Source organism: Orbicella franksi, chromosome 2 (assembly GCF_964199315.1).
Source record: "Orbicella franksi chromosome 2, jaOrbFran1.1, whole genome shotgun sequence".
NCBI classification, from domain to species: domain Eukaryota; kingdom Metazoa; phylum Cnidaria; class Anthozoa; order Scleractinia; family Merulinidae; genus Orbicella; species Orbicella franksi.
In genome coordinates this window covers 33621110-33648663 of record NC_138146.1, presented here as the reverse complement: position 1 = coordinate 33648663, position 27554 = coordinate 33621110, and the positions used below count along the sequence as shown (strand labels likewise).

General features: G+C 37.8%; 2 protein-coding genes across 2 annotated transcripts in view; both read left to right on the top strand.

Moving 5' to 3' along the window:
• The first annotated feature begins 663 nt into the window (after positions 1-663).
• The window catches only part of LOC145479484 (uncharacterized), a 106273-nt gene continuing 79382 nt past the window's right edge, over positions 664-27554 (top strand). Inside the window, exon 1 of the mRNA XM_081457861.1 lies at positions 664-4145. Coding sequence (XP_081313987.1) covers positions 862-1611 — 750 coding nt within the window. The 5' untranslated portion in view covers positions 664-861 and the 3' untranslated portion in view covers positions 1612-4145. The remainder of the gene's footprint in view (positions 4146-27554) is intronic.
• LOC145479438 (guanine nucleotide-binding protein G(q) subunit alpha-like) lies at positions 14914-26807 on the top strand. Its single transcript, XM_081457805.1, has 7 exons — positions 14914-15192; positions 15733-15917; positions 16102-16256; positions 16908-17036; positions 20315-20444; positions 22902-23055; positions 24095-26807. Exons 1-7 carry the CDS (start codon positions 15075-15077, stop codon positions 24283-24285), a joined length of 1062 nt encoding a protein of 353 aa, XP_081313931.1. The 5' UTR covers positions 14914-15074; the 3' UTR covers positions 24286-26807.

The window sequence follows — 27554 nt, the reverse complement described above, 5'->3', positions numbered from 1 at the left end:
AAGAGATGGTTGAGCGGACGCGTGCAGAGAGCAAAGTAGGCGTGTGAGTATAAAACATGACAAGGATATACTCACGCCGACGAACACGGTTTATTTTCATGAAACAACGATTAACTCTCGAAAAGCACGTGTAGTTTAATTACAGAGTTTGGCTCTTTTTGTTTCTTAGTTTTTTTTACACTATGTTTTCTAAGATGCGGAGTAACCATTGGCATGGATAATTTTGTAACTTCTATGAACCTGCTTTTATCTTGCCAAGGCCATCTAAATCATGGAGGTAAATTATAAAACCCTCAATCATGTTGAAGTGACACATACCCTGCTTTTAGGTAGATAATTATAATAATTATAATTCTCTTGGTGTTATTTAACGGTCTGGGTTGATAACTGTCCAGATTCAGAAATGGTACTCATATAACCCCAAAGGGAAAATAACTTGCTCAACAGCTTTGGTCCCTGGCGCTAATATTGTATAATACTATTGAAACCGAGTGTGAAGTTAACGTAATAGGATTAGTCAGATTGCAAAATAATCCTGAATAATCAACTGAACAACTCGACAATAATAATAATTAAATTTAGCCTTTGATGGCGTCCTATACCACATTCAAAGAGAAATTCTGGTGACATTTCTGGGCAGTATTTTCGATCGGTCACCATTTTAGCAAGAATGCGTACAAATTGAGATTATTTTAACAGCGGAAGATGTAAATAGGATTTGGCCTTTGTGTTTGTAAACAATGCTTCAGCGCGTTCAACTCTATACAAAGAGAGCGCAAAAACCTTTAGAGCTTCATTTTACCGCGACCTTTCGAACTGTGAACACGTATCATCTCTGCATCCCTGCACTTATCAACCACCATGACGGATCAACTAGCTCGTTATCTCCTGCCGACCGCGGACATGAAAAGAGCCATCGACAGAAACTCAAAGCAAGACGAAGATCTGTCGGTTCTCCTCAAACAGCTCGAGAAAGAGAAAAAGATGGCACTGAACCATTTGACAATAAAACAGGACGCCTTCAAGAAGCAAGTTATTAAGAGACGGGAAAGCCTGCCCCAGCAATTCAGAGTTCAGTTTTTCCAACAGCGAGCTGTGATTGGAAGAGATCGACCACACCCCCAGGAGTCATTGCAAGCAAACCGTCCTTTACTACGCAGAACCTCGTCGTGTGGGGACGCTCCCGGCTCTGCCAAATTCGAGCTGCCTGCCGTCACAAATAAAAGACACAGCCTTCCAGCTTCACCATTACCTCGCGATATCCGAGAAGATTTGACAAGCCGCTTTACTTTCAAGGCAGGAAGCGATATAACGTCACTTGGGCGCACGCAGAACACGAAGAACGAGCAAAGCAAACAAGACGTATCATCGAATGAAGATGACCGCTTTGAAGAACTTTCAACTAACACGGTGCACAGTAACCAGTTCTACGCAAAGTTTTCAGGCGATACAGCTGGTAAAGCTATTCGGAGACATTCAGATGTTCCCACATTTGGAAACCTGAATAATTCACGATTGCTGCAGAGAAGACGAACGACCACTGTGCACATGGTACCAGACTTCACACGTGTGAATGAAACAGACATGAGACCCAGCTTTAAGAATAGATAATTCATGTTGAAGGAACTGTTTTAGCATAAGGACTGCCTAGGTTGAAATTAGAGAAAAATAGTTTTAATACTAGCGTTTAATAACCATCACTAGTGCATTAGTGATCGAGAAATACTTTCACACGACTTATTTCAATGTAGTATTATAGGTTATACCTTTAAGTTAGAATATTTTAAGAAATAAATCGGTAGATGATACTTGTTCATCGGTCTTAAAATTTACATCACATTCAATCAGCTGACTCATCTTGAAAGAACAATTGTAATTAGGATAGAAGACCGCTGGAAGGACTTTGGCAATTTTCATAGTATTTTTTAACTTTAATAACTTTGATAGTGTTTAATGATTAGAGTGCATTACAAATAGAGAAATACTTTCACACGACTTATTCCAGGGTTACGATATAGTGCGATGATACTTGCTCATCGATCTTAAATTTACATCACATCACATCAGCTGATTCATCTTCAAAGAACATTTTTTGCATAAAGTACAGTCTAGGTTGTAATTAGGGTAAAAGACTATTTGGGGGGACTTTGACAATGTTCATGGTACGTAAATTTTGTAAATGATCAGGCCATGATTTTAATTAGTGTGTAAAAATTAGAGCGCATTACTGATCGAGAAATAATGTAGTATCGTGAATTCCTGTAGCTAGGTTAAACCTTTTGGTTAGAATTTCTTGTGAAATAAAATGAGGTTTACGATATTCGTATATAGTACATGAAGCTACATGATACTCGCTCATCGATCTTAAAATTCACATCACATTACATCAGCAAGGCTTTTCTTTCAGTTCATAACTGAAACTTTCATTTTTCCCCTGGACTATGCTGTAAATATCGGCAGGAAAATACTGTGATAAGTTATCCACGTGAAAATTTAACTTATCCCCAGCTGTTCAAAACGTAGACTGCTGGCAGTCGGTCTTTTCTCTTACTGTCGGAAGTGTCAGTTCGGTGAACACAAACGCATAAGGGCGGTATAGACGAAAGGACTTAGGGCGAGTCTAGTCTAGTCGAGTCTAGTCTAGTCGAGTCTAGTCTAGTCGAGTCTAGTCTAGTCGAGTCTAGTCTAGTTTAGTCTAGTCTAGTCCCAATCTCCTCTAGTGTGAATTGTCTGGCCTCATAATCCCTACCTCAGAGTATTCGAAACGTGACGAAAACGTAACAGACGTGATCCCTGATTTTGGTCGCGGGCATGTCCATTGATAAGCATGCATTTATTTAACCATCTCCATTTTAAAACTGAGGAACACGTGCGACACAAACCCAAGTGCTAACAAAGTTACACAGTAAGCTGTGGCAACGAAAACGAAAGTCCAACACGAATAGCCACAAACGGGCCCCATCTTTTCGCGCTCTCGCTTGTACCCTCCCCTCCCTGAAGATGACTTTACTATCCCAGGTCATCCCAGGTCTGTCCAAAAGTCTGCTACGTGGATGGAATACGGAATAACACTGTCACTAACAATTTGTGTAATCCCGTTTTCATTGGAATGGATTAACACAAGCCACCATTGCGAGCTGACAGCTTGGGCATTTTCAGTGCTGTAAGCCCTAGTGAATTCTCCTAAATCAAGCTGTTCGTACGGTGGCTCATAGGGACAAAACATTTCCATAGGGACAAAACACTTCCACAAATCACAAAACACTTGCTCGGATGGAAAACACTTGCTCGGAAAAAAAAACAATTGCTGGGATGGAAAACATTTGCACGGGTGACAAAACACTTGCACAGATCGAAAACAATTCTACTAATACAAACACTTTCACAAATCACTATACATTTTCACAAATACGAAACACCCCCACAAATCACAAAACACTTGCACAACCTGAATAACTTATCGAACAGTTAACACGTGCAGAGTGCCTCTAGGCTTGGCTACTAATGCTCTAAGGCCCGGATACTAGGTCAGTTCGCTCTTCGCGGGTCGAGCAAACTTCGAACTTTAACTGGAAGCTGAGTATATTTTAATGCTGTTATTCGGTCTGATTTGCTAGTATTGCTCCCTGTCCAGATGATGCCTCAAGTGACTCAAAAATTGTTTTACTTTGTTCTTGGTCTCTTCGTTGTATAGCTCAGTAGTCATCGCTCAACAATTTTGCAATGCTTTAAACGGCCACAATGGTGGACAGGGAGTAATACTAGCAAATCAGACCGAATAACAGCATTAAAATATACGATAGAACACGTACTCACCTTCCAGTTGAAGTTCGAAGTTTGCTCGACCCGCGAAGTGCGAACCTTAGTATCGCGGCCTTAGAGCTTTAGTAGCCAAGCCTAGAGGCACTCTGCACGTGTTAACTGTTCGATAAGTTATTCAGGTTGTGCAAGTGTTTTGTGATTTGTGGGGGTGTTTCGTATTTGTGAAAATGTATAGTGATTTGTGAAAGTGTTTGTATTAGTAGAATTGTTTTCGATCTGTGCAAGTGTTTTGTCACCCGTGCAAGTGTTTTCCATCCCAGCAATTGTTTTTTTTCCGAGCAAGTGTTTTCCATCCGATCAAGTGTTTTGTGATTTGTGGAAGTGTTTTGTCCCTATGGAAATGTTTTGTCCCTATGAGCCACCGTATGTTCTGTCTATGAACATCTTTGCGAATTTCTCTGGCTGCGCTAACTATGGAGTAACAAAATTAAACTGCACGAATAAGTCACTTCATTCAAGACAATTAGCTCCAGTGAACCGAAATTATTTAAAATTGAGCTAAATATAAGTTATTTTAAAATAACTAAGAGTTTTAGCACGAAAGTAAGTGCTGGCATCAGAAATGGTAAAATTACTGACAATATAACATGAAATGAGGCAAAGTAGAGTAAAAGCAGCTTAGAGAAATGAAAGTAACTCTTGAGAAAATTCGGGTTGAGTTATGCGGCTTGGAGAATTTTTTAATCTTGACTATGAGTAAATATAACAGGTTCATTCTCTGGCTAAATATAAAGAAGCATTTTTATTGGAACATCGAATATCGTTTTTCTGAAACAAACCTTGCAAACTGCACTATTATTGAAGGTCTGTACAAGCAATGGAAATTCTGTTATAACAGTAAATGCGAAAACGCAACTAACTTAATAAACGTTTGGACATTCGTAAATTTTCATAACAACAGTGGAAGGATATGCTTCTATTTGTTAAGATTTTAACCAATCATAACTAACTGTGGAGTAATTAAAAATCTTATAATCCCTCTTTTAAAAAGTGTAATATTGAAAGCTTTTCTCTTAAATTGACAAGTCCCCGAAAGTAAACGTTATTTGAAAAAAGGTGTGTTTACACTGATTCCCAGTGAGAATCGTACGCTGGAAGCAGTGAACATAAGGGTGAACATAGCCTAGCTTTTTGAAGGTCTCAATGGGGCCGGGTTATCTTTGATGGTTGATGGTTAAAAATGTAGCTTTTGGATGGTCGATGGTTAAATTTAATTTTTTTTCTAGGCTATGTTCACCCTTATGTTCACTGGTTCCAGCGTACGATTCTCACTGGGAATCAATGTAAACACACCTTTTTTCAAGTAGTCACACCAGAATCCGTGCCCGGATAAAGGGTCTCGTCCTTGCTTGTGCTCGCGCACTAAATGGTCAGACTTAAAGTTAGTCTTTGGAGTACACCGAGTCTGAACGCAGCGTCACTATTTGCACTCAATAGAACTTTACTCTGCATCAAAATGTAAAAAGAATTCTAATCGTCTAAATTATTATCTTGATACTACAAATAGCCAACACCTGTTTCAGTCCGGGAGCTTTACAGGTCCGTAGCCAGGATTTTCGATGGGGGAGGGGCGTGAATTTAGCGATCACCGTACGCAAGAGCTTGTAGGGGGGTCTGGGCTTATTTTTCTCACCCCCGGAATTTTTGAAATATTAGGTCATCTGCATGAGAGAGCATTTCGGGCGTTTTGAAAGCAGCTCGATAGGAAACCAGGGCAGCCGAATGCGAAAGTAAAGCCATGAATTTTGAGAAACAGAAACTGTCACAAAAATCCCTTTCACTCAGTTCGCTGACCTTACATAATCTGGTTCAAAATATGCCACGTAACAAATCTACAAATGGCGGACCTTCGAATAAAGAGATTTTCAGCCCATTGGCCAAAGGAGTAAATATGTCGATTAAAATGACTGGCTTGATGTCACCTTTTTCGTCAAATACAATAAAGCTAGTAAGCAAGTAACACTGAATGCAATGTTTCCCTTGTGTTGGTTTATTGGACGAACCAGTACACTCGGACTTCATTTTCAAACTACACTTTTTAGCAAATTGGAATAAAATAACACTGCTATTTCAGCCTTTAAAAAAAATTCATTTTCTTTTGAACCATCTTCCACAATGGACAGAGTAACCCATTTCCGAGTTGTCTTAAGCTTCTCTATCGAGGCCTGATAATGTACAACCATTCAAAAAGTAGCTTAATTTGCATGTGAATTAAATCTCATTTTCACGTGAAAGGATAGGCAACAAGACTCGCATTGAGAAAGAAACTTAAGGTAATTTGGAAATGGCCTATTCCATGCCTCATGGGGGTTGTGGACACATCCGTCACACGCCCTCCCTATGGGCCTGGCTTTAGAATCAAACTGAGATACATAAATTAAAGCAATTTTTAAATGTGTGTGAATTCAAGTTACTTGAGCTAAGTATTAACTACAACTGTAACTTGAACAGAACTTATGAGGAACCATAGTATGCTTTTTAAACTGTCGAAAGTAAATTGGCACGTTGCCGGTGTTATCGGAGTAATTTTTGTCCGCTAGCTTGAGGAACTGGTCTCGAATTGTTTTTTGTCAGTAGATTGTCAGGTTTAATTTATTTGGATTACTTTTCCATCAGAAAAGTTGTACTGTTATATGTGGAAACGTTAGTTAGGATTACGCGAGTCGCACTTCAGCAATATTCCACTTGCTTCGGTTGTCTTCCCACATGCAAGCACTACCGACATAACACGATGAAACTGTCTTGACGCCGACTACATGGATATACAGTAGCATTTCTGGTATACTCATGTTCATAACAGTTGGCTCTGTTTCTGCTAGTTTTTCGGTGAAATCGATCAGCAGTTTCTTCCATATTCAAAGACCTCTTTGAAGCCTTCCGCGGCAGTGTTGACATCCCAGGGGGAAGGACGGAGGGTCCTGCCACATAATAGCTATATGTGCCGCAGGATATGATATGGTTTTTGAGGTTCCCGATCCTTAAATATAGGTATCTTTGGCTGTTGGCATTGTGTTCCCGGTGTAATCCTTAGATACGGTATCTAAATTGTATCACCTAAAATTCTACTGTGTAAATGCCCAGCTAAATTAAACAAGAAACAAATTTTTATGTTTGATGCTTAACTTCCAGCGTTACAGAAACGAAATAAAGTTGACCGTTCACGCCATTCATAGTTTTTGTTTTTCCCTTGAACAGGGTGTCATTTTTCGGGTTTGTGCGTGATATAGGTTATCCGAATTTTCCTTTTCCTCTTCCTTAAATAGCCTAAATAGGGACAATTGCTTAACACTCGCATGTCAGTTCATTTGCTACAGACCATAACAACGTTTGACTACCAACACCTTTGCAATCAGAACGCGGTGTGCACTTGCAGAGTCCGATCTCTGTTCAACTCCCTAATTGAATAATAACAGCAGTCAAGCGCTTACGAATTGGACGCCTTACCCTGCAAAACTGTCAAGACTCTTTTCTGCCATCTGGTTCACACAGAGCTATGCACAGAGAAACAACACTGCCAACCTCGTTTTCAGGATCTCTCATCTTACAGCTCCAGGTTGCATTTTTATGGGCTTTATTGCATTATGCATGCATTATAATATTGTGGGCTTTTAATATTATCAAATTTTGATGGGCATGATAAGATGCAACTTTTGGCAAAGTGTAAAAAATTCTGTACATAGGGTTCAGATCTGGAGCCACCTTAAATTCTCAAATCTTAAGGTGGCTCTGAACCCCATGTATAGATTTTCTTTAAAACTTTGCCAAAAGTTTCATCTTATACTAATAATAAAATTTGGTGATATAAAACAATTTCACCATGCCATTTTTAAATATTAAGCCCCTAAAGCTGTAACTAAGGGTGTTTTTAGCAGGTCATACTGTTGCTATGGTAACCTATTACATCATGAAAATGATGTGTTCAACAATGATGGGGCAGTTTTTTGCTACCATGATTGTAGCATCAACTGATAAAGAGTAGTGGTTACAACAAACCATCAAAATCTAAGTGCTGGAAACTGTTTTGATCCACCTTTTTTATGACCAGATACCTTTCCTATTGTTTCCTGAGCAAGTTTATTTGAAGCAGGATTAATAGTTTCTTTGTATGTAATGTAGATGGGTAATCAGCCTAAAGAGTGACAGCTAATAGTTTACTGGGTTTGATTGTCAATGATAGGCTTAACTTGTGACCTGATACACAGCAACAACAGTAGTTTCTTTAGTCACTTTACTTAGGGTGGGTAATGCTCAACGCAAAATATCTTTAAAAGAAATAAGAAGGGAATAAAAATGTCACCTACTCTCCCTGGTTCCTCCAGCAATCAGCTTGGCACCCACAGGGGTTGAAGATGTTTTCTATTTGGCCACTCTCTGATGTCCTCCCACATGGTGCTTGGATTTGCTTTGAAGTTTTATGATCCCTTACTTGTCCTAATTGAGCAAGCTGAAAGGGTGGGGGAGTGGGCGGGGTAGCAATTACATCTTGCCAGAATTGCAAACTTTTATCATGAGATTAAGTCTGTTCACATTTGTAAGATTTATTGCCTTCAGGATCGTAGACAGAACAAAAATATGATGGACATAATGTCTATGAAAAAGTTATGACTGAGGCAATGTCCAAGGTTAAATTCTCTTCCTTGGTATTTAGAGAGTTTATGATGACAATCACAGAGATACCAACCTCAATAATTCAAAATCTGGGAGATTGCCAATTTTTCCTTCTTGACCCTAAAAATAATTATTGCAGGTTAAGGCTCTGCTGATTCAACCACAAAGAAAGGATCAAATGTTCCCAAATGTCTCCACAGAAAATACAAAAATTTGGCCAATTGTAAGTGTTGAAATGTATTTTAGTGCTTTCCTTTCTTATCCGGGAGGTTTGGTGACCCATATCGGAGACTGGAAGGTTTGGTCTGTATCCAAAAGATGTGGTAAAGCCATGGCAATGGCACATGTGTCAGCTTAACTACAAAAAAAAAAAAAGAAAAGAAAAAGAAGTTTGCGTTGTTATCTAGCTTGTTGCCATTTTTAGTGACCAAAGGAAAAAGGTGAATGAAACACAGGTATCAAAACCTGTGTTCGGCAACCTTAACTGACACTGTGTAAAGGTACTGCATACGTTTCTACTGAGGACCCTTTGAGGCTCATAGCTGAACACCCTAAGAGGTACCATAACCGTTTTTATAACCATGGTACAATGAGAACCCCTGTCCTTTTTAAAGGCAGTCCCTCTGCCCTCCCTAGGGACCACATTCAATGTTGACACAGCTATATGGAGGCTGATAAAAATGAGGGCCTCCCAGAGGGTATAGCAAATTCCCTTGAAAATTTCACCTGTGTTCAAAATTGACTAATTTCATAAAATTTGTTCCCTAAGCCTTTCTGTCAAAGTTCCCTTATGGTAGAGATATCCCTTGTTCCCTCAAATTAATAATGGTAATAGGACTGAGTGGAGTCCAATTTGGTCTGTAATCATACAAGTGATTAATAAAATTGGACGAACGAGAAGCGGGAGTCTGATTTGTGAAGTAGACTATGATTACAGACTGAATTGGATGACACAATGTCCTGTTACCAATTAATCATAACCATTACAATTTCCCATGAAAGTAAATGTTTCATTTGAAAAAGAGCTTTTAATAGAAGTCATTTTTAAATATCATAATTAAAAATATGGAGAAAATTAGCTCGCAAAATGGCTGTTAAGTTTCTTTCAAAACAGTCACCGGAGACTAAACCTCCACAATTTTACAAAGTCCCGTCTCTTGAATTGGTTGTTATGAATAGTGATTGTAATCAATGTCGTGATTGGTGGATTTAGTGGAGAGGACTTAAAATGATTGGTTCATGTAACTGTCCAATTAATCATTGCAGGTGTCCAATTACAGCCAACTGTCCAATCACAACTTTGCAGATTAATAAAATAGAGCTATTAATACAGCAGTTTATGCATTAATCAAAACTATAACAAAATTCTCGAACAAGATTGGCTATCAGCAGCCTGATTTGAGCATTAATTGGACAGTGTATGCATCATGCTTGTAATTGGACAGTAGGCATTTTGCACGTGCTGTTGTGGTGCACTTTGTTGAATAAACTGCTGTGTTTTTCAGCATTCATAACGACGTTTAATCGTTCAGCGATCAATCGATGGTTTGTTCATTTCTTGAATTTTGTCATAGTTTTGATTAATTGGTAACAGGACATTGAGTCATCCAATTCAGTCTGTAATCATACTCGTGATTAACAAATTGGACTCCCGCTTTGCGGTCGTCTGATTTTGTTAATCACTCGTATGATTACAGACTGAATGGGACTCCACTTAGTCCTATTACCATCATAAATCACATTTGAAGGAATTGTAATTGTTATGATTAATTCCAAAATTATCCCTCGTTTCTTTGAAATAAATGATCATGTTCCCTTATTCCCCCAAACCCCTGAGAGCCCCTAAAAAATTTATGTCGACAAATGACATGACTTTTGTTGAAACACTTCAGAAACTTGAACATGAAAAATTTAGAAATTTGAAATTCAGATGGGGGACATCTATACACCCTGACCCCTTAAAAGGGCTTCAGTTTGGCTTCTGTCAGCCATTTGAGCAATCAAAATGATGTGCTATACTCTATCAGATTATAAAGACATTTATTCATTATACATTGATAAATAATGCTTTGGTTATTATCTAAAGATGCCCGTGAAAATTTCTACCACTCTGAAAAAGCTTAAAAATTTTAATATACATAAATTTATTTCTGAGATAGATTTGTAGAGTCGAACTAATTCAAACACATTTATTTGCTACTCCAAGTTTCAAGCTTCCCGTGAAGCAATCATCAGGCAACTGCCAAAAATAATGTTGCAATCTTAGATATGTACACATTTTAAAATAGGGAACAATGGCTTCCAGTGTGACATATCAAGATGTTATTGGATGATGAAGTCTTAAACGGTCTTGAAAATAAAATACCCTTTAAGCCCCGGAGAAAAACCTTATTTTTTTAAAATTATAACAGTACATCGAAAGACCACAAGTAATATACCAGTTGAGAGGTATTGTTTGGAGTAGGTACTAAATCACCACAACAGACATACAAGATGTCACAAATTGAATTGAGGAGTCTACAAAGTAAAAAAATGAAAACGTTCAAAAATACCTTATTCCTTGTAAATACTGGGTATACCCCTAAACAATAGCTTAAATTGCAGCTCTGGGTGTGAAGATTTTTATCAGATATTCACTTGACAGTGAAATTGTAAAGTGTAAAAGTTTAAAAAAACTTGAGGGGTGGTTAATCAATTATGATTCATGAGGGGGGTATGATTTTATGCTTTCAATGTGAAGATCTCTCAAAGATCCTTTTGGCCTCCAAATTTGAAATGAATTGGCCAAATATTAAGCTTATTATAACATTTTGTGCCATATGGCACTATCGGGACTTAAAGGGTTAAGAAATAATGGTATGTAACCAGACTGGTATCAGAAATTTCTGCAAATAAACAAAACCGATCTTAAAGTCTACAGGTCGATGTCAGTTTGTTTCCATGATTAAGTGTTAACATTTCTGGTTTACAAATGATGAAAAACTTTTTCCATAAACACAGATTACATTTTTTGTTGATTTTTGAATACGCTCTCGCGTGTTTCACTTTTGTCCATTTGATTTTGCAATATTTCACGGTCCTTCAGATTCCATATGTGTTTACTTAGCTCAGTTACATTTCAGTACCATTCATTTCTGAAAGAGCATGATTGTGTGGTTTCCATGCTGTTCTTTGAAAGTTGCATCGCAAAGACCGATGTATTTTTCTTTCGATTCTGGGGTGGCAACCTCTGCTTGGTAAATGTTCCTCACATTACGATTTCTGTCCAGGGGCAAGAATTCTTGTTGTGGCAATTACAGACTTTTCTTGTTTCATCAGAGGATTTTAATTTGTTGTTAAGTTCTGCCTTGTTGATGTTGGAGGTTATGGTCTTGACTTTGCTCATGCAGCTATAGCTCAGTTTGAACCATGTTATGTTTCTTTGACAGTTTCTGTGGCTTAATGGTTGTGGTGCATCAGGGGTTGTTTCTTGGTAAGACAGTTTGTAATTGTAACCACTTTTGTTAAGTGCATCCGGTATGTGCTTTTGGCCTTGTCAAAACATTCCTTGTCAGACAATATTTCTGTTAGATGCTTGTTGATTGACTCAGGGATATTTCTTAGATCACTCTGATCAGGGTGGGAAGATCTTTTCCTCCTGCAGAACTTGAGTATAAGTGATGCCAGAAGTGGAACAAAGACGAATACTGGTCACTGGCAGTTGCGTGCATCACAGGCGCCACTGTGTTAAATGCAAAAATAAATAAATACAAAAATAAATTTAAAAAAATGCCAAAGGTGTCCAGCTGGTGAATACTAAATTGAATATAATTTAACCAATGTTGCCTAATATTGGACTGTCATAGCTTGCATTGTAAGTCAACATCTGACTTCTTCAACTTTTACCACCAGATCAGAGGAGAAAAAAAAAAATTCCTTAATGGATTTCTTGGACGGGGGCACAAACAAGACCAAATATCCAGACATGCGACAGTATAACTAATTTACACAGTAAAAAAATGACAAAAATTTACCCAAGTTTTACGGTGAAGACACTCAAACTGTGACATTTTTTTGGTTAATTTTTTCAGTGACCACAGAATGAGGGCTCTTCTTATTAACAATAGTATTTAAATTTAATTAGTGTTTTTACACTGTTAATATGCCAATCTTGTATGATTGTATAAAGAGCCTCTGATCTACAGTCACCAAAAACAGTGTAATATGAAGAAATATCAAGTGTTTATGGCTTGAACATCCTTGCCGTAAAAATCTGCTGATTTCATAAAATTAACGTACATTAGGTTATCACCCATGTCATTCAAACAAGGGAAAAATACAAGGCTGACGAGTTGTACCCTGTAATATTAGTTTGTTTGAAAGAGCAAACTAATCAGCTAGACAAATCAGAGCTTGTAAATTTCCATAAAAAAACTGACAATATGTAGTGAGTTGCATTTGTGATGTATCCCATGACAAGAGGGATCCTAAGCAGATGTGACCAGGGTGATTGTTGTGTCAGGAGTTTTCACTCCAATTTTTTTCAGAATAAATCATGTCTTGTTTCACTTTTTTCAATGTGTTGCTTATGTTCTTGCTGTCAGTGCTAATTACAGAGAATTCTGCAAGTAAACATTTTAACAGGAATTGCTTCTCAGAAAATGAAATTTGAAGCAATCATTTTTGTACTAATGCAGGTGGCATCTCGAGATTCTATATGGGATGGGGGGTGGCAAAGGGGGAGTTAGACTGGAATTCCGAGGTCATAGGAGATAATTGCTATGTTGCACTGGAGATCTGAAGACAGAGTTTTTTTTTTTTTTTTCAGGTCTGGACTTCCAGAGGGGAATACAGATATGCAAATTGAACCAAAACTGAGATCGCACATATCTAAACTGAGCAGAGGAAAGGCAAACAAAGCATTGGAGGGCCTAATGTTAGTAGATTGCATGTTAGATTGAAACTTAAAAAAATATATATATTTCTCACTGCCTACATAAATAAAAAATCTACACCTTCCAATTTAGACTCTAGTCAGGCTAAAAAATGCTTCAAAATTATTGTTGGATTATATGAAGAGGCTGCTCATGGTTGGGTATGGATATATTCTGCAAATATTATTATGTCGCCCATTGTTTATGGCCTTATTATCCTGCCAAGGCAAAGACTCAGAATGAATGAGTGAGCAATATCTCTGTAGCTATTATGAGATAACATCAGTTATCTTTGTTTAATTTTTGAACTGGGGCAAACTGAAGTAATTAAAACCACACCCATAACATGAGATTCTTAAATATGTTTTAGAGTTTCTTTTCAAACTTATTGACAATTGTTCCTGCCACTTTTCTATATGATGCCACCCCCTTGCAATAGATGGAATCAACCTACCAAATGCTAATTACTTTCAGATTGAACTCAAAACTTTCCTATAAAAGTTACAAGCTAATGCTTTCATTACAGTACTGAATGATCAAACTACCTCATGACTTACTTTTTGAAAACTACATTTTTTAAAATCTAAAACACAATCTGCTGCTCTTGTTCCTACTTCCTATAATTATATATATGAGTCAGGCCCTTAGCTAGTGAAAATCATGCTTCATTTCTTCATTTCTTAAAGTTGTTTGAAGTGGCCTGAAGTTAATTTTAGCAAACTTGATGCATAATTGTAATTCATATTACATCAGTGTGTGTACAAATGTGAAAGTATCTCATAGAAACTGAATGAGCTGGTTTTGAGGGAAAAAAATCAATATTTGTTCAAGCACAATATATTATTTGCCTGAAATAAATTGATGCTGAATTGAAATACCAAAACCTTTTTAATTCACACTTGCATTACCTCTAAACAAACAAACAAAAAATAAATTAAGGACCCAAGCTAAATAACTTATTTTTCAATAGACAATAGTTTGTATAGTGTGATCATCTGGGTGAGGGTAGTTCTAAAAAGAACTGTTGTTGGTTATTGATGTTTCAACAACCTGAGTACAAGTCATCTTCAGAGTCAAGACTCTTGACTCTGAAGATGACTTCCACTCAGGTTGTTGGAAGTTCAGTCACCAACAACAGTTCTTTTCAGAACTACCCTCACCCGGTCGATCACACTGTACGAACTACTGATACTCCTGGGTTCAAACCATATGCTATGAGACTTACAGTACTTGAAAACATTTCTTCCCCCAGGTGGGCGTTATTTTCTCCTTCTCATGTAAAATATAAATTTGACAGGGAAAAATGCCGCACATATTGTCCTTTTAGAAACAATACCACCACACCAAAGCGGTAAAAATTATAACCATTTTTCGGAGACAAAATGGCGGAAGAAAAAGGCATCAAATATCGCCAGGCGTTCCTAGCGGGCGGAAAAATACGGCATTTTCTGTCTGGGGCGAGGAAAATTTGCATCCAAATATGGAGGGGTTGGCCTTATTTGGATTGGTTACACTTGTGGACGTTTTTCAATGATTGCTGGGAAAAGCTTTCGAAGCTCGCCTACGCCCTACAACACCGAGAGGTTCACCATTTTGGAAGAATAAATTCGGTAGTTTCAGTGAACTCGTAGCTCCATTTGGGGCTCGAGTAGCGAAAAGGACAACTATAGTTCCTTTCGACGCCATCGCTGGTTTTAGTTGTGGCGATCGGAGGCAATTTGTTCTTTCAAGATGACGTGCTGTTTGAGTGAGGAGCAGAAAGAGATCAGACGAATCAACGCCGAGATCGAAAAGCAGCTAAAGCAGGATAAAAGGAATCAAAGGAGAGAACTGAAATTACTTTTACTTGGTGAGCATGGCTTATGTTTTACTGGAACGCATTCATATTTTATATTAAATCTGCATGAAATGCAGGGCTCTGTTGCAGTCGAACCTGGTCGCATGGATGGATGCTCGCTCGATAAAATACAGATAAAAATATAAATATAAAACATATACATTTATATAGCAATTTATATACATATATATGCTATATACACTTATATAGATGTACATTTATATACACGGTCTGTGTATTGCTGTGCTGGATGAGCGAGATCACTTGATGTAAAGTTACTGATGGTAGTGCAGCGAGCGATTGTTCCAGACCTTTGCCGACTCCATGTTGTTAGCGCACTATCATATTTGGAGTAAATGCTAAAATTTAATCCTTACTGCCACTAAATAAATTAGGACCTTCTTTTAGCCTGCATATGGAATAAGAAACTTTATAGACCTTATAAATTGTAGGCCAGCAAATCTGAAGTTCACAGCCCACAGCCTGGTCTTGTTGTTTCCTCAGTCTGTGGGCACGGGATGTTGCTAACTGTGGGATGTGCTCTTTTCACAGGAACTGGAGAATCAGGCAAAAGTACCTTCATAAAACAGATGAGAATTATCCACGGGCAGGGGTACAGCGATGAGGACAAACGAGGCTATGTCGCTTTGGTACATCAGAATATTATCACGGCCATACAATCCCTAACTATAGCGATGGAATCCTTGAAGATAGCTTACAAGGATCCAGCAAATCTGGTATGAATTGCGTTCTAGAATGCGTTATGACCTTGTTTATTAGATATACTTTGTTTCTCGTCAATTGCTTCAGAAGTTGCCCGCTCTCAAAACGCCTCCGTAGCGAATTAAAATAGATGAACTTGATTTTTTTGAACGGATTTTGTTTTGATGTTTATGTACCTGTATTTCCATTTTCCCTTAGGAGCATGCCAAGACCATGAGAGAAGTTGACCCCAAAAATGTTACCACCTTCGAAAAAGATTATTACATAGCTACGAAATCTCTTTGGACCGACCAAGGAATGCAAGAATGCTACGACAGAAGAAGAGAATATCAACTTAGCGACTCTGCGAAATAGTAAGCTCAAGTTTATGTTTATGTCAGTTCACTTTCAGCGTATTTCTTTTTAGAGTGAAATGTTCAGTTTTGTTCAATGGAAGTAATATCGCCGCCTCGATCAAACGTTCGATTTTTTTTCTATTTTGTCACACGTACTAGCAATTCACGCCATATTCGTATTTTCTGTGATTCCATCTGGAATATCCTCCACAATGCCTTTGTTTCCGAACATCGACTACTCATGCTGGCCGAATACATTACTTCCCTCCTTCTGGTATTACTTTGATTTTGAAACATGTATGGTATCAAAGAACATGTTCGAATCAATATTTTGTGGACGGAGTATGATATCTTCGCCCGGTAGAGGTCGCTTGTCAATTTCTGCTGCAAATTGTGTGCGGTCATTGACGTGCTCCATCATTTGAGACTAGCGATTTTATTCATTTAGTTTCCCTGACCCGCATGTAACTCAGCGAACGAAGAAATTCGATTTGGAACATTATTTTTTGTCTTTGAAAAAAATGCTTTCTATGCTGCTATGAATGTATTTTCGAGGGCAGGCGATCGTAGCGGAGTTTCTTGCCCCTTCATTTAAAACGAAGTTGACTTTTGTTCTTTTGCATTTTGTATGCTGTAAATCTAATGGTACTTCTCTTGCTAAACTTTCAGCTATCTCACCGACTTAGATCGAATAGCCAAGCCAGATTATCTTCCGACGGAACAGGACGTTCTTCGAGCCAGAGCTCCCACGTCTGGGATCATAGAGTACCCGTTTGATCTCGAAACGATAATTTTTAGGTAAGCTTAATTTTCTTTTCAGCCATTAATGCTGTTATTTGATCTCCAAGCAACGGTAGCAATCTTTTCGATTCCTGTTGTGGCCGCTAAAGGGTTATGCCTTTCTATCTCGATTCGAATTTTAATTTATGGCATTTTTTTGTTAGGGGCCTCAATTTTTTCCCCTTCAAATTCGCCTTAAATGGACAGGAAATATCTCCCACACAGGATGTTAAGGTGGTTTGGTGGCTTTTCTATAAGCCGTGAATCTACATAAAGGGTTAAATGAAAATGTTTAGTTAGTCATCATAAATATTTTGCATTTGAACATAAGGAGGTCTGGAGTCAGGTTGTACAAACTATCCATTTTGCAACACTTTGTTTACTTGTGGCCTGTGGCACTGCATACAGAATTTTTGCAATAACTCACTCATCTGAAGTATACCATGGCTCAGCATTTTTCATTGTGGCACATCTTGAGCAGGTTATTCCCTAGAAACAGGATTTCCAGAAACAAATTATGTCAACTTTGTGTAAATTGTTATTCATTTTTTTCAGTGCTGGGTTGAGAATGTAAAGAATCCCAACTATCAGTCAGATGTGCACCTTTTGTTAAATATCTTGTTTTATTTGATTTGCAAATTTTAGCATGTTTTTATTCTATGTTAAAACTACAGTTGTAATGGGAAGGGATGCTAGTCTGTGTTGAAAATGCAGGTCTGTGTTAAAAAGGACAACATTATTTTACAGGCAATACAAAAAAAAAAGCATTGAGCCAAATTCTTAGTGATAGAGTGTGTTCGCTAATTTTCTTCATCAACGTTTCTACGAGGATTTTGGGTGTGTTGTCTATCTCGCAATTTCTTTGAAACAAGTTGAATCAGATCATTCAATACTAGATTGCACATTAAATTTGATTTCTAAGTCAAAAATATGATAAAAATCACCAGTGATCACTATCACATAAAGACAGTTGAGCAAGGTTTTGTGATTTATTAGGTGACCATTAGCTCTGGATTATTTTGTTGGGCAAACCTGCTTGCTAGTATGAGAAGGGACTGTTGTAGTTTTATTGTGGGCTGAACTTGTGCAACATTGAAGACCTTGTGAAGAGTGTTAAAGAGGAGTAGTAAGGTGATCTTCAGATAACCTCTCCTTGTGTTCTACAAATTTTATGAAGCATTGTGACTGAATCCAGGGGAAACAGTAGTTTTGGTTTCCTGAGACCCTGGATGATTGTACAAATTCACCATTTTCCACATAACAAATTTTGTCCGCATGTAATTCATGTATACCTTGTTGCAAGGTTCCTTTTTTAGTTATAAATGTATTTCTTAATCACTGTTGTTAGTGGTGTTGCTGTCGTAGTTGTGACAGTGCCCCAACTTTGAGGCTGTTACAATGCCCCAAATTTGAGGAACACGTAACTTGTATCACATGACAGATAAAAGCGCAAGCTGTTTTTATGCCACTGATCGAGTTAAACAGTGCGTAGGTAGCATATCATGTGATGCATTCTCATCCAACTGAAAATTGCATATCATTTGTGCAGTATAGCAAAAACTGTTGTAACTGGGCAGTGAGCAATGAGATGGCAGGAAATGTTGTCTGCTCTTCATGTAATGGTAACATAATGCAGAAACTGGACATAAATGGCCATCCAGAGACTAGTTGAGGATGGTGCCAAGTGGAATTTTGTACCAAAGTGATGGGTCATGGTCATGGCCAGACTAAAATTCTTACTAAGGCAATATCAGAAGAAATGCTTTGTTGATATTGATGTATTTTTTCAATGCATAGCCTTTTACAGGAACTTAAAATAAATTCCGAATTTTTAATGGAGACAACTACTTAAACAGGCTGGCCAAAACTCATAGTAAGGCTTGAAATGATAGCCTGTCTTTGTCTGGCCAGATTGCTGATGTCAAGCTTCAAATGTATTAGTCGGGAAATAAGAAAAATGTGATTTAGCTTACAATTTCACTTAGGTCAGTGGTTCAGGGTGTGACTATACATGTCAACTCCCATGCCTCAGGCGCGAGTCTCGCACCTGCGGATTGAAAACTTTGATCTTACGGCGGGTCATGCTTATGGGCCAAATTCTCAGGCCTGATTGAAAAATGTGAGTGGTTGCAGCTTTGCTTGACACAATTTCCTAAAATATGTCAACTCAGACTGATGTAAGAAATGAAAACTCTGTGTAAATGACAATACTTCCGTTTTCAAATAGAAAGCACTGGGAGTGAGGTCATGTTTAGTGATACATGTCCTGAGACTGGGACTGGGAAATGTCAGGGCTGTTTCCGCTTCCGCTATCTTCGGAAGTTTTTGGACGTCTTCTGGAATCTTCGGATATGTTTGTGTCGTCTTAGAAAAGCCTGGCACTCCCAGGATAAAAATCTCATGCCTATGACTCAGAAAAAGTTGGCAGGTATAGGTGTAACCTGTAATGGAGTCATGTCCCATCCAAAAGAAAGGGGTGGGGATGTAACTTGTATTACTGAACTACATACGCATCATAGTTGCTTTAAATATGATTTGGAAAACCAGTCTCTATTGGTACTGGCTTGGTAAATCAAGAAGTCTCTAGGGTAGATTTAATTGTAGCATAGGATTAACTCATATCCAGATTGCACAAAGCAGAAAATAAATATTTTTTGTTTACAGATGGCACTAAAGTATAAGCCTAGCTACATTTGGAACCATACTTTTGAGGGCTGGCATTTGTTACCTTTGTCAGTTAGTAAGACTAAAATTGTTACACTTGCGCCTTTTTGTGTAAAATGCAGTCGTCATGAAAATGGAGCCATAAGACTTTGTGTGCCTTATAATAACTTTGTAGTTTGTTTCTTGAGGTGATAAGTGATCAAGAACTTATTGAATACTCCTTAAAAATCACAGAAACATTGACAGTGATTTACAGCAAGATTGTTTTTGGTTAAGTTAAGGTTTCTGCATGTGTTTTGGTGTAATGTTATAATAACACAGGACTTTTCTAGAGAGAGGGCATGAAGATTCGCGTTGCTGTTTGGTCAAGTATATTGTAGGTGATGGTTTTGTCTTCCAACTCAAAGGAAGTAAGAGCAATCTTCATCAAATTTGGGAACCTAGTAGGTCTAATTGCCAGCCAAGTTGTGTTAGGGAGTTCAAAAAATGCGAACACCCTTTAGTGACTCTCAAGGAAGGATTAGACCACCAAAAGGTTTAATCAGTTGATGCCTTTAGTCACCACAAATTGACTAGGTCTTTTTCAATGTCTTAATCTACAAAGGTCTAAGTTGAGTGATGCTTTTTTACAGAATGGTTGATGTTGGAGGCCAGCGGTCTGAGAGAAGGAAGTGGATTCACTGCTTTGAGAATGTGACGTCAATTATGTTTCTTGTGGCACTCAGTGAATATGATCAAGTCCTTGTAGAATCAGCCAATGAGGTGAGATTGTGTTGAAATAAATTAAAATTGTTATAAAGTTATATGTATATAGATCTGTATTTGTCTCAACAAGATAATTAATTGGGGACACACAAAAAAGAGAGTACTGTTGTGAATTAGTACACTAAGCTTTGGCTTCTTAACAGCAATAACGTAAAACTCTGAACATTCAACATTGTACTTTACCACAATTTGGACACTTGCTAAAGCATTATTGAACTCTCACTTGAAAATCATTTAAACAGTGGCTCTAATCTGTTCAAAATAAATTCTCATTTCAGTGGTTATGGTCATCTGTATATAACCAAATCTGAAGTCTCCATGCATTCGAGCAACTATCTTGGGTTATCTGCAAGGATCAGCCTAAGCAGTTGTCTGGTTGTTCAAGGCAACCTTAAAATCGTTTTGACAAGTAAAAAGACACAAACATTCATCAACTGGATAAATTAGTTTTGAGAGGCAAATTTTCTTAATTCTGTTGAAGTTGAAGTACAGGTCTTTCAACATTTCCTCTGGTCACCAACCATTCCTAGCTTTCGCAAAACAGATGGGTCATGTTTTGTTAGCTTCGTTGATTAGAGGCCAATTTTATGTGGTTGGCAACAGACAGTTTTTTTTTTGTGAGGTACTGCTGCACTGTCGCTTGCATCTAATCGAGGACACGTGACGCCAAAACATGCTCTAATTGGGTGTTAAACATGGTATGATTGATCATCAAACATTTGAAGTTTAGCAGACTGTAACATGAACTTTTGTGCTCAAAGTTCAGCACATGAAATGGTGAAAGATTGGACATTAAAGACTTCTTCAGAGAAATTGACCCTGACCTGTGTCAATATGCATACGCCTTTTGCGAGAGTGGTTTCACTGCTAGTATAACCACGAAATATTGCCTGAAGCAAGACTTTCAGAGTCTTTCAGAGTGCGAAAGTTTGCATTACGGTCTGCTAAACTTCAAATGTTTGATGACAAATCATGCCACGTTTGACACCCAATTAGAGCATGTTTCGGTGTCAGATGTCCATGTTTAGATGCAGACAACCGTATTTGAAGCAAAGAAACTGTCTTGGCCAGAGGCTACAAAAATCAGCCCAAACAGAGTTTGGTTGAGAGGCATGGTGTACACCCTATGTTCTCCTAAGGAGTCAAAATGGTAAAGAGGAGACCGCACCAACTAAAATGCAAATCCTGTTCATAGCATTGTAAGCTTGGTGGTGATATTTCATGGTACTTGGTAATGTTTCTCCACCATGAGCAAAGAAAAGAGAGGCGAGGCTTCCAAGCAAGAGCATTGAAAGGGTTCTTTTATACCATTGGTGTGGAAATGTAGGCCTTGGATTAAAGCAATAGCTCGGTGTATTGTAAAATGTGTCAGAAAGCTGCAAAAGTTGACCAAGGTGTTGAGCAGATTTCCTTCTTTCATTATGAACTTTCCCTAAAACAAGGTGGTTATTATTGAATCATTCCGCCTTTCAGTGTTATTTGGTTAGAATTTTTTTCACTCCATGCTCTTCATACTATTCTTTCCTAATGTCACGGTTGCAACTCATCAGTAGAAGAGCATCATTTTTTCATCCATGTATTAAAACCCAGGTAGGTTACTGTAGATTGCCATGTGAGAGGTCACATATAGTGGACACAAGTGTGAAATGGAGATATTATTATCATTACTTTTAATTTGCTCAAATGGAGATTCAGATAAGTAGAAAGGTGCTCTTAAACCCACTGTGATTACATGATGAGTGCCCATCTGCAGTTTCTGTAGCATGAGTGAACTAGCAGTGCGTAAGCTCTGTTTAGATATGACATGTTAGGCCATCGCTGTAATGCAGCCTTACAGTGTGAGAAAATGCCTTGAAAAAAGGTGCATGCCAAAAGCCATTGATATTTCTATAACTGAATAGTAACAGCAAACTAACACAAGCTGTTGATTTAATGATGGTACTAGTGAAGAGAATGTACATCTTGGTAATCAAACTATAGGAATAATATTCCTGTTATTTTCCTGCAGTGTGCATGTGCAACATGCCCTCCACAGTTTTGAGTTATGGCAAAACTTCTGAAAGTTAGAGAGGACTCAAAAAAGCTGTAGAAACAGCCAACTGCGGCTTGTGTTTCTCCAAACTTCCACTCGTGTTTCTATAACCTGATAGAAACATGAGAATTATTTACTATGGCTATGTTCACATGTAGCACCTGATTATGATTCGTGCTGGCACTAATGTGAACACACCTTTTTTGTGAGTACCCACACCTGAATTTGGGCACAGTGCTCATTCGTCGGCCTTGTACTCGGGAACTGAATAGTACTTGGGTACTTAGATTGCCCAGTGTCAGAACGCAACACTTTTTAACACTGTAGCCCACACGCAAGTGTTTGGACACCAGGTGTAAACACAGCCATAAATGTGTTAATTAGTGTAGATGTTAATGCACATTTTGCTCTGTCCTTTTCAGAACCGAATGGAGGAGAGCAAAGCGTTATTTCGTACCATTATCACATACCCCTGGTTTCAGAACTCTTCCATCATATTATTTTTAAACAAGAAGGATTTGTTGGAGGAGAAAATTATGTTTTCGCATTTGGTGGAATATTTCCCTGAATTTGATGGTAAGTTTGAAGTTTCACTTGTCACCTGTATGTATAATGGTATTTGTGAAAACAGTGTTAACGAAAACTTCATTCATTTGCATCTATTGAGCTTCAGGGCTTGATTTTTTGACTTGTAAAAACCTGAAAGTCACTCTGAGTGATGAAAAAGTAGAAGAGTCCAAAAAGGAGGATAAGAGAGTGAAGATGGGAAAAAAAGATTGACATTCCTTTCAATGTTTATATTGCTTAGTTTGGAGAAAAAATGCATAGACTGAGTTTAGGCCAAAAGGGTGTAATTTTCGCATACACCATTAATAAATCCAGACATCTGCATTTCCATTACTTTCTTACGCTTGATAAAACAAAGTTTGCCTAAATTTAGCAAAGAAAACTGTCATCTTGATCTGAGTTGGAGAGTAACAGTCCCGTAATCTTTGTCTTCTGCTCTTTTTGCAAATTGAAAAAAAAAAATACTAAAAGCCTTGAAATAGTTTGGAAATGCTAGATGATGTTACCTGAATTTTAGCCAGCACTCTAGACGCTGAGTTCAGACACATCTTTCTTGGAAGTAAGCAACCAGAAGACACAACTGAAATTCAGCCTCCAAACAGATGGATCTCATTCACCATACAAACACACAAAAAAGAAAAACAAGGGGCCAAATGTGAAAAAAAAAAAAAAAAATGTCAAAAAACAAAGCTTGTGAAATGATTTTTTTTCCTAATCCACACCCATCATTTCACACTACATGTTTTTGTGTAATTTAGTGTTCTGTACACTGGATTTTTGGCAATGCAGTGGTTTCGTTAAGGGCAGGGCACCAGGCAAATTGATCGACTGTGAGGACAATTTTGCCCACCAGCTTTGACCATCTAGAGGAAAGTTCTTTTTATAAAGAAATTCAGTTCATAAAGCTTTGCCCACCTGTGAACACCAGTTGCCCTCCTGATGAAAACATTCATGAAACCCCTGCAGTGATGTGGCAATGTTGTGTTATATGTCAAGTGTTTGCAGGAAGTGGTTAAACTCAATCGTTGAATTTTTCATTTCATTGCAGGACCCCAGTGTGATGCCCAGGCTGCACGGGAGTTCATTCTTAAAATGTTTGTCGATCTGAATCCTGATTCAGATAAGATAATCTACTCCCACTTCACTTGCGCCACTGATACAGAAAATATCCGGTTTGTATTTGCGGCAGTGAAGGACACAATACTGCAGTTGAACCTAAAAGAGTATAATCTAGTTTGAATAGAGTTGGTAAGAGATCTTATAATCTGAATTAAAGATAAGAAGGCAAGCAGGATGTGAGAGATTCAACTTGGGGATGAAAACTGTAGAAAATCACAAAATGGTTGAATAGAGATTTCTTTATTTAAGGTTGCTTGTCTTTGACTGATTCTAAGTGACGTGCTTTTGTGTACAAAATACCCCAAAACAAAAGTTTCTGTGTGAGAATATAGCTAGTATTCAAGTTATCGAGACAAGTGCCGCACTGTGAATTGTTTTCCAGTATATTTCAACACAGTTTAATGTTGAGTATTTTGAACGTAGGCAAGCTACTGGAAATATTTTCCAAGTGTTAAATATATAGCTAGAATGTGTCTTAAAAGGATAAACAAGATAGTAGTTTGTCCACACAGATTGTGTCCATTCCACTTCCCCTTGACTTGACTCTCCAACCGACATTGAGGTTTTTTTTTCATAAGAGTGAGATTGATTTCTCAATTATTCCATCTTACAAGAAATTTTGTATTAATAGGCTTAAGGAAAAAAGTCCTGTTTCTGTTGCTAATCTTCCTTTCTTTTGCAAGCATTGTAAAAAATTATTTACAGCACTGGCTTGCAGAGATTTCAGTACAAAAAAAGCAGTTATTCATCTGCCTTGAATTGGCCATAAACAAAGTGTATATGATATCAATAATTTAACTTTTAAACTTCAGCTAGGCAAAACCCATCTTGTTTTCTTTGTATGTTCTGGGTAAGCTGGCTTCAGCCTGGAATTCTTCATCTCTTGTGCTCTTTTCTTCTTGTCACATAATTCTCTCAGCAATCTAGCTGAATTGTGTAGTGTCTCATTGTAAATCTTGTATAATCCACAGAAAACATTATATTAATAAGATGAATTAGATTTTTCGTATTCAGGTTGCAGAACTACCCCTCTCCCCCTTCCGTTCACCCATTTTCCCTTCTGCTATACTGTTAGCGCGATAATTTTATTCTCTTTGTTGTAGTTAATTGTATAGAAGGTTTAACAGAAAGGTATTTTGTTAGCTTTAAGACTGCTGGAAAGGAGAAAAAAAATGCAGTTTTGGTTAATGCTTCATGTAAGTGTCAATGCATTTTATAAAAAGTCTTTAGTAAGAATAGGCTGTTCTGTATCATCCTAAACAAAGTAGCTCTTGTTAGCTTGACTTGTTAACCCTTCCATCCTCAAAGTTATCATTGTGTAATTTCATTTGGTAAATCATCGGAACTCGTACCTTAGAAATGTACCCAGACCAGATTGCAGAATTTTTAGGTTTACTTACTTTTGGGCCATTAAGGTTTGAAATCAAGCTCCTTTCTGTTAAGCCTTCTTTTATCATTCCTGGTGTTTGTACTCTGTACATGTAATTTGAAGGACAAAAAAGTTAATTGTCTTACCTCTACAATCTGCTTCATGATTGAAATAAGTCTGTAATGGAGAATATACAGTAATCAGTGCTAACGATTTGGTAGGGTGTCTGTCTTGGTTCAGGCCAAAAACTACTAAAATCAGGATGTAAAGTAGCTTGAAACATTGGAACTGACACATGTCTATAAGAGACATAGATTTGTCTTAAACAACTTCAGACTTGCTTTATCTCTCTGATTCTCGAATTATTACTGAAGAAGGAAAAACAAGTCTTCACTGTTTCCAAGCCACAATTTGTCAAAGGAAAAATATGAGTCATTTTAACAGAAGGTAGCACTTTTTACTTTTATTAGTCATAGAAAGTTTTATATGAATGCAAAGGAAAGCTAACTATCTTTATTCTATGCAATCATTGTTAAAGTAACCTTGAAGTTGGGTAAAAGATTGTTTCTGATGTTTCACACTAAGGCAGCTTTCATTGATGTCTCTTGTCTATGATCATTATGTTGCAATGGTTTTGTTTATTGTTCTTCCAACTTAGCAAAGAATTGCGAGTAAGTTCCTGCTTGGTCGAATAGTAAGAAAAACTAGTGCAAATGTGTTTAACTATTCTACAACCGCCACTAAGTAAACATTTGGAGGGTTTCTGTGTTGACATTAGCTTAAGTTACCTAATAACTTCTCTATAACTTTAATTTGGCCTCAGTCTGATTGACTGTGCCTTACATGCTTTCTTTGTGTTGCATTCGTTGTCGATTCTTTCCCTTTGCGGCTGACCATTCTTGAACCATAGAAGAAATAGAAAAGAGATAAATTATTATTGTTATGGAGCCAAAATATTTGGCAGACAATTCCAATAAATTTTTTATTCGTTCATGATTATGTCAGCATTGCATCTAGCAAAAAATGGCTTGATTCCCGTTAGCTTGTGCCCTGTTGTGGCAGCTCTTGTTCTAAGTAATCGATTGCTGCCTGTATGTATGTATCTATGTATGTAATTCTAGTACTTTTATAACTGTTCGTTTCTTTTTCGTTGCTGTAAACCACAAGTGCTTGTTTTTAAGGGCCAGTGAAGTCACTACTCATCTAGGCTGACGGACTTTTTATTGTAAATTTTTCTGCAGCAGAAAGATTAAAACATAGCAAAATGACAAAACATGGGAAACAATTTTGTTGTGTGGGTGCTTTTATTATCTCTTATCTCGTATGGGAACGCCAAGCATCTCTCTTTTCCGTTACTTTTAAACAGTTTTTGATTCATTTGTGACAACTTTGTTTGAGGGCTTTCGTTTGGCCCAACCAGAATGAAACAACTGCGAAAGGTCAAGTTGTTAGAATGCTTGTGTAGGGGCAGATAGGTCAGCTATTGAATCTCTGCCTTTAACAGTTAGTACAGTTTAAACTCAAGTTGTAAAACAGATCAGAGATGAAAAAAGTTGTCATTTGATCAGGAACCTCTTGTAGCGGTCTTTCCTGTAAACTGAGGGGCAGGTTGTCTGGGGTATTGGTATCGTGCAGACTTGGTTGTTGGTTGTTACCAGAGGGGGGCCATACAAGCGGCGCGTCTGTTTGTATGTTCGAAATATAAAGAAATGTATGGGAATATTGAGTCTAAATATCGTAAACTGATATCGAATAATGTCTATGTCAAAGCTCAAAATAAACGTAAACCTACCTCAGTTGTTGTTTATTGTCGTTCCTGCGGCTCAGAATGGCGAATTTGAGCGATTTGGTGGGTTTTGCTTTGACTGTTACTACACGGTATAAGGAGGAGACACAAAAATCGGCTTGGCGCTGGAGCGGTCGAAAATGAGCTTTCCACCCTTATCTCCTTATAACGTGCCGTAACAGTCAACGCAAAACCCCTCAAGTCGCTCAAATTCCTCATTTTGAGCCGCAGAAA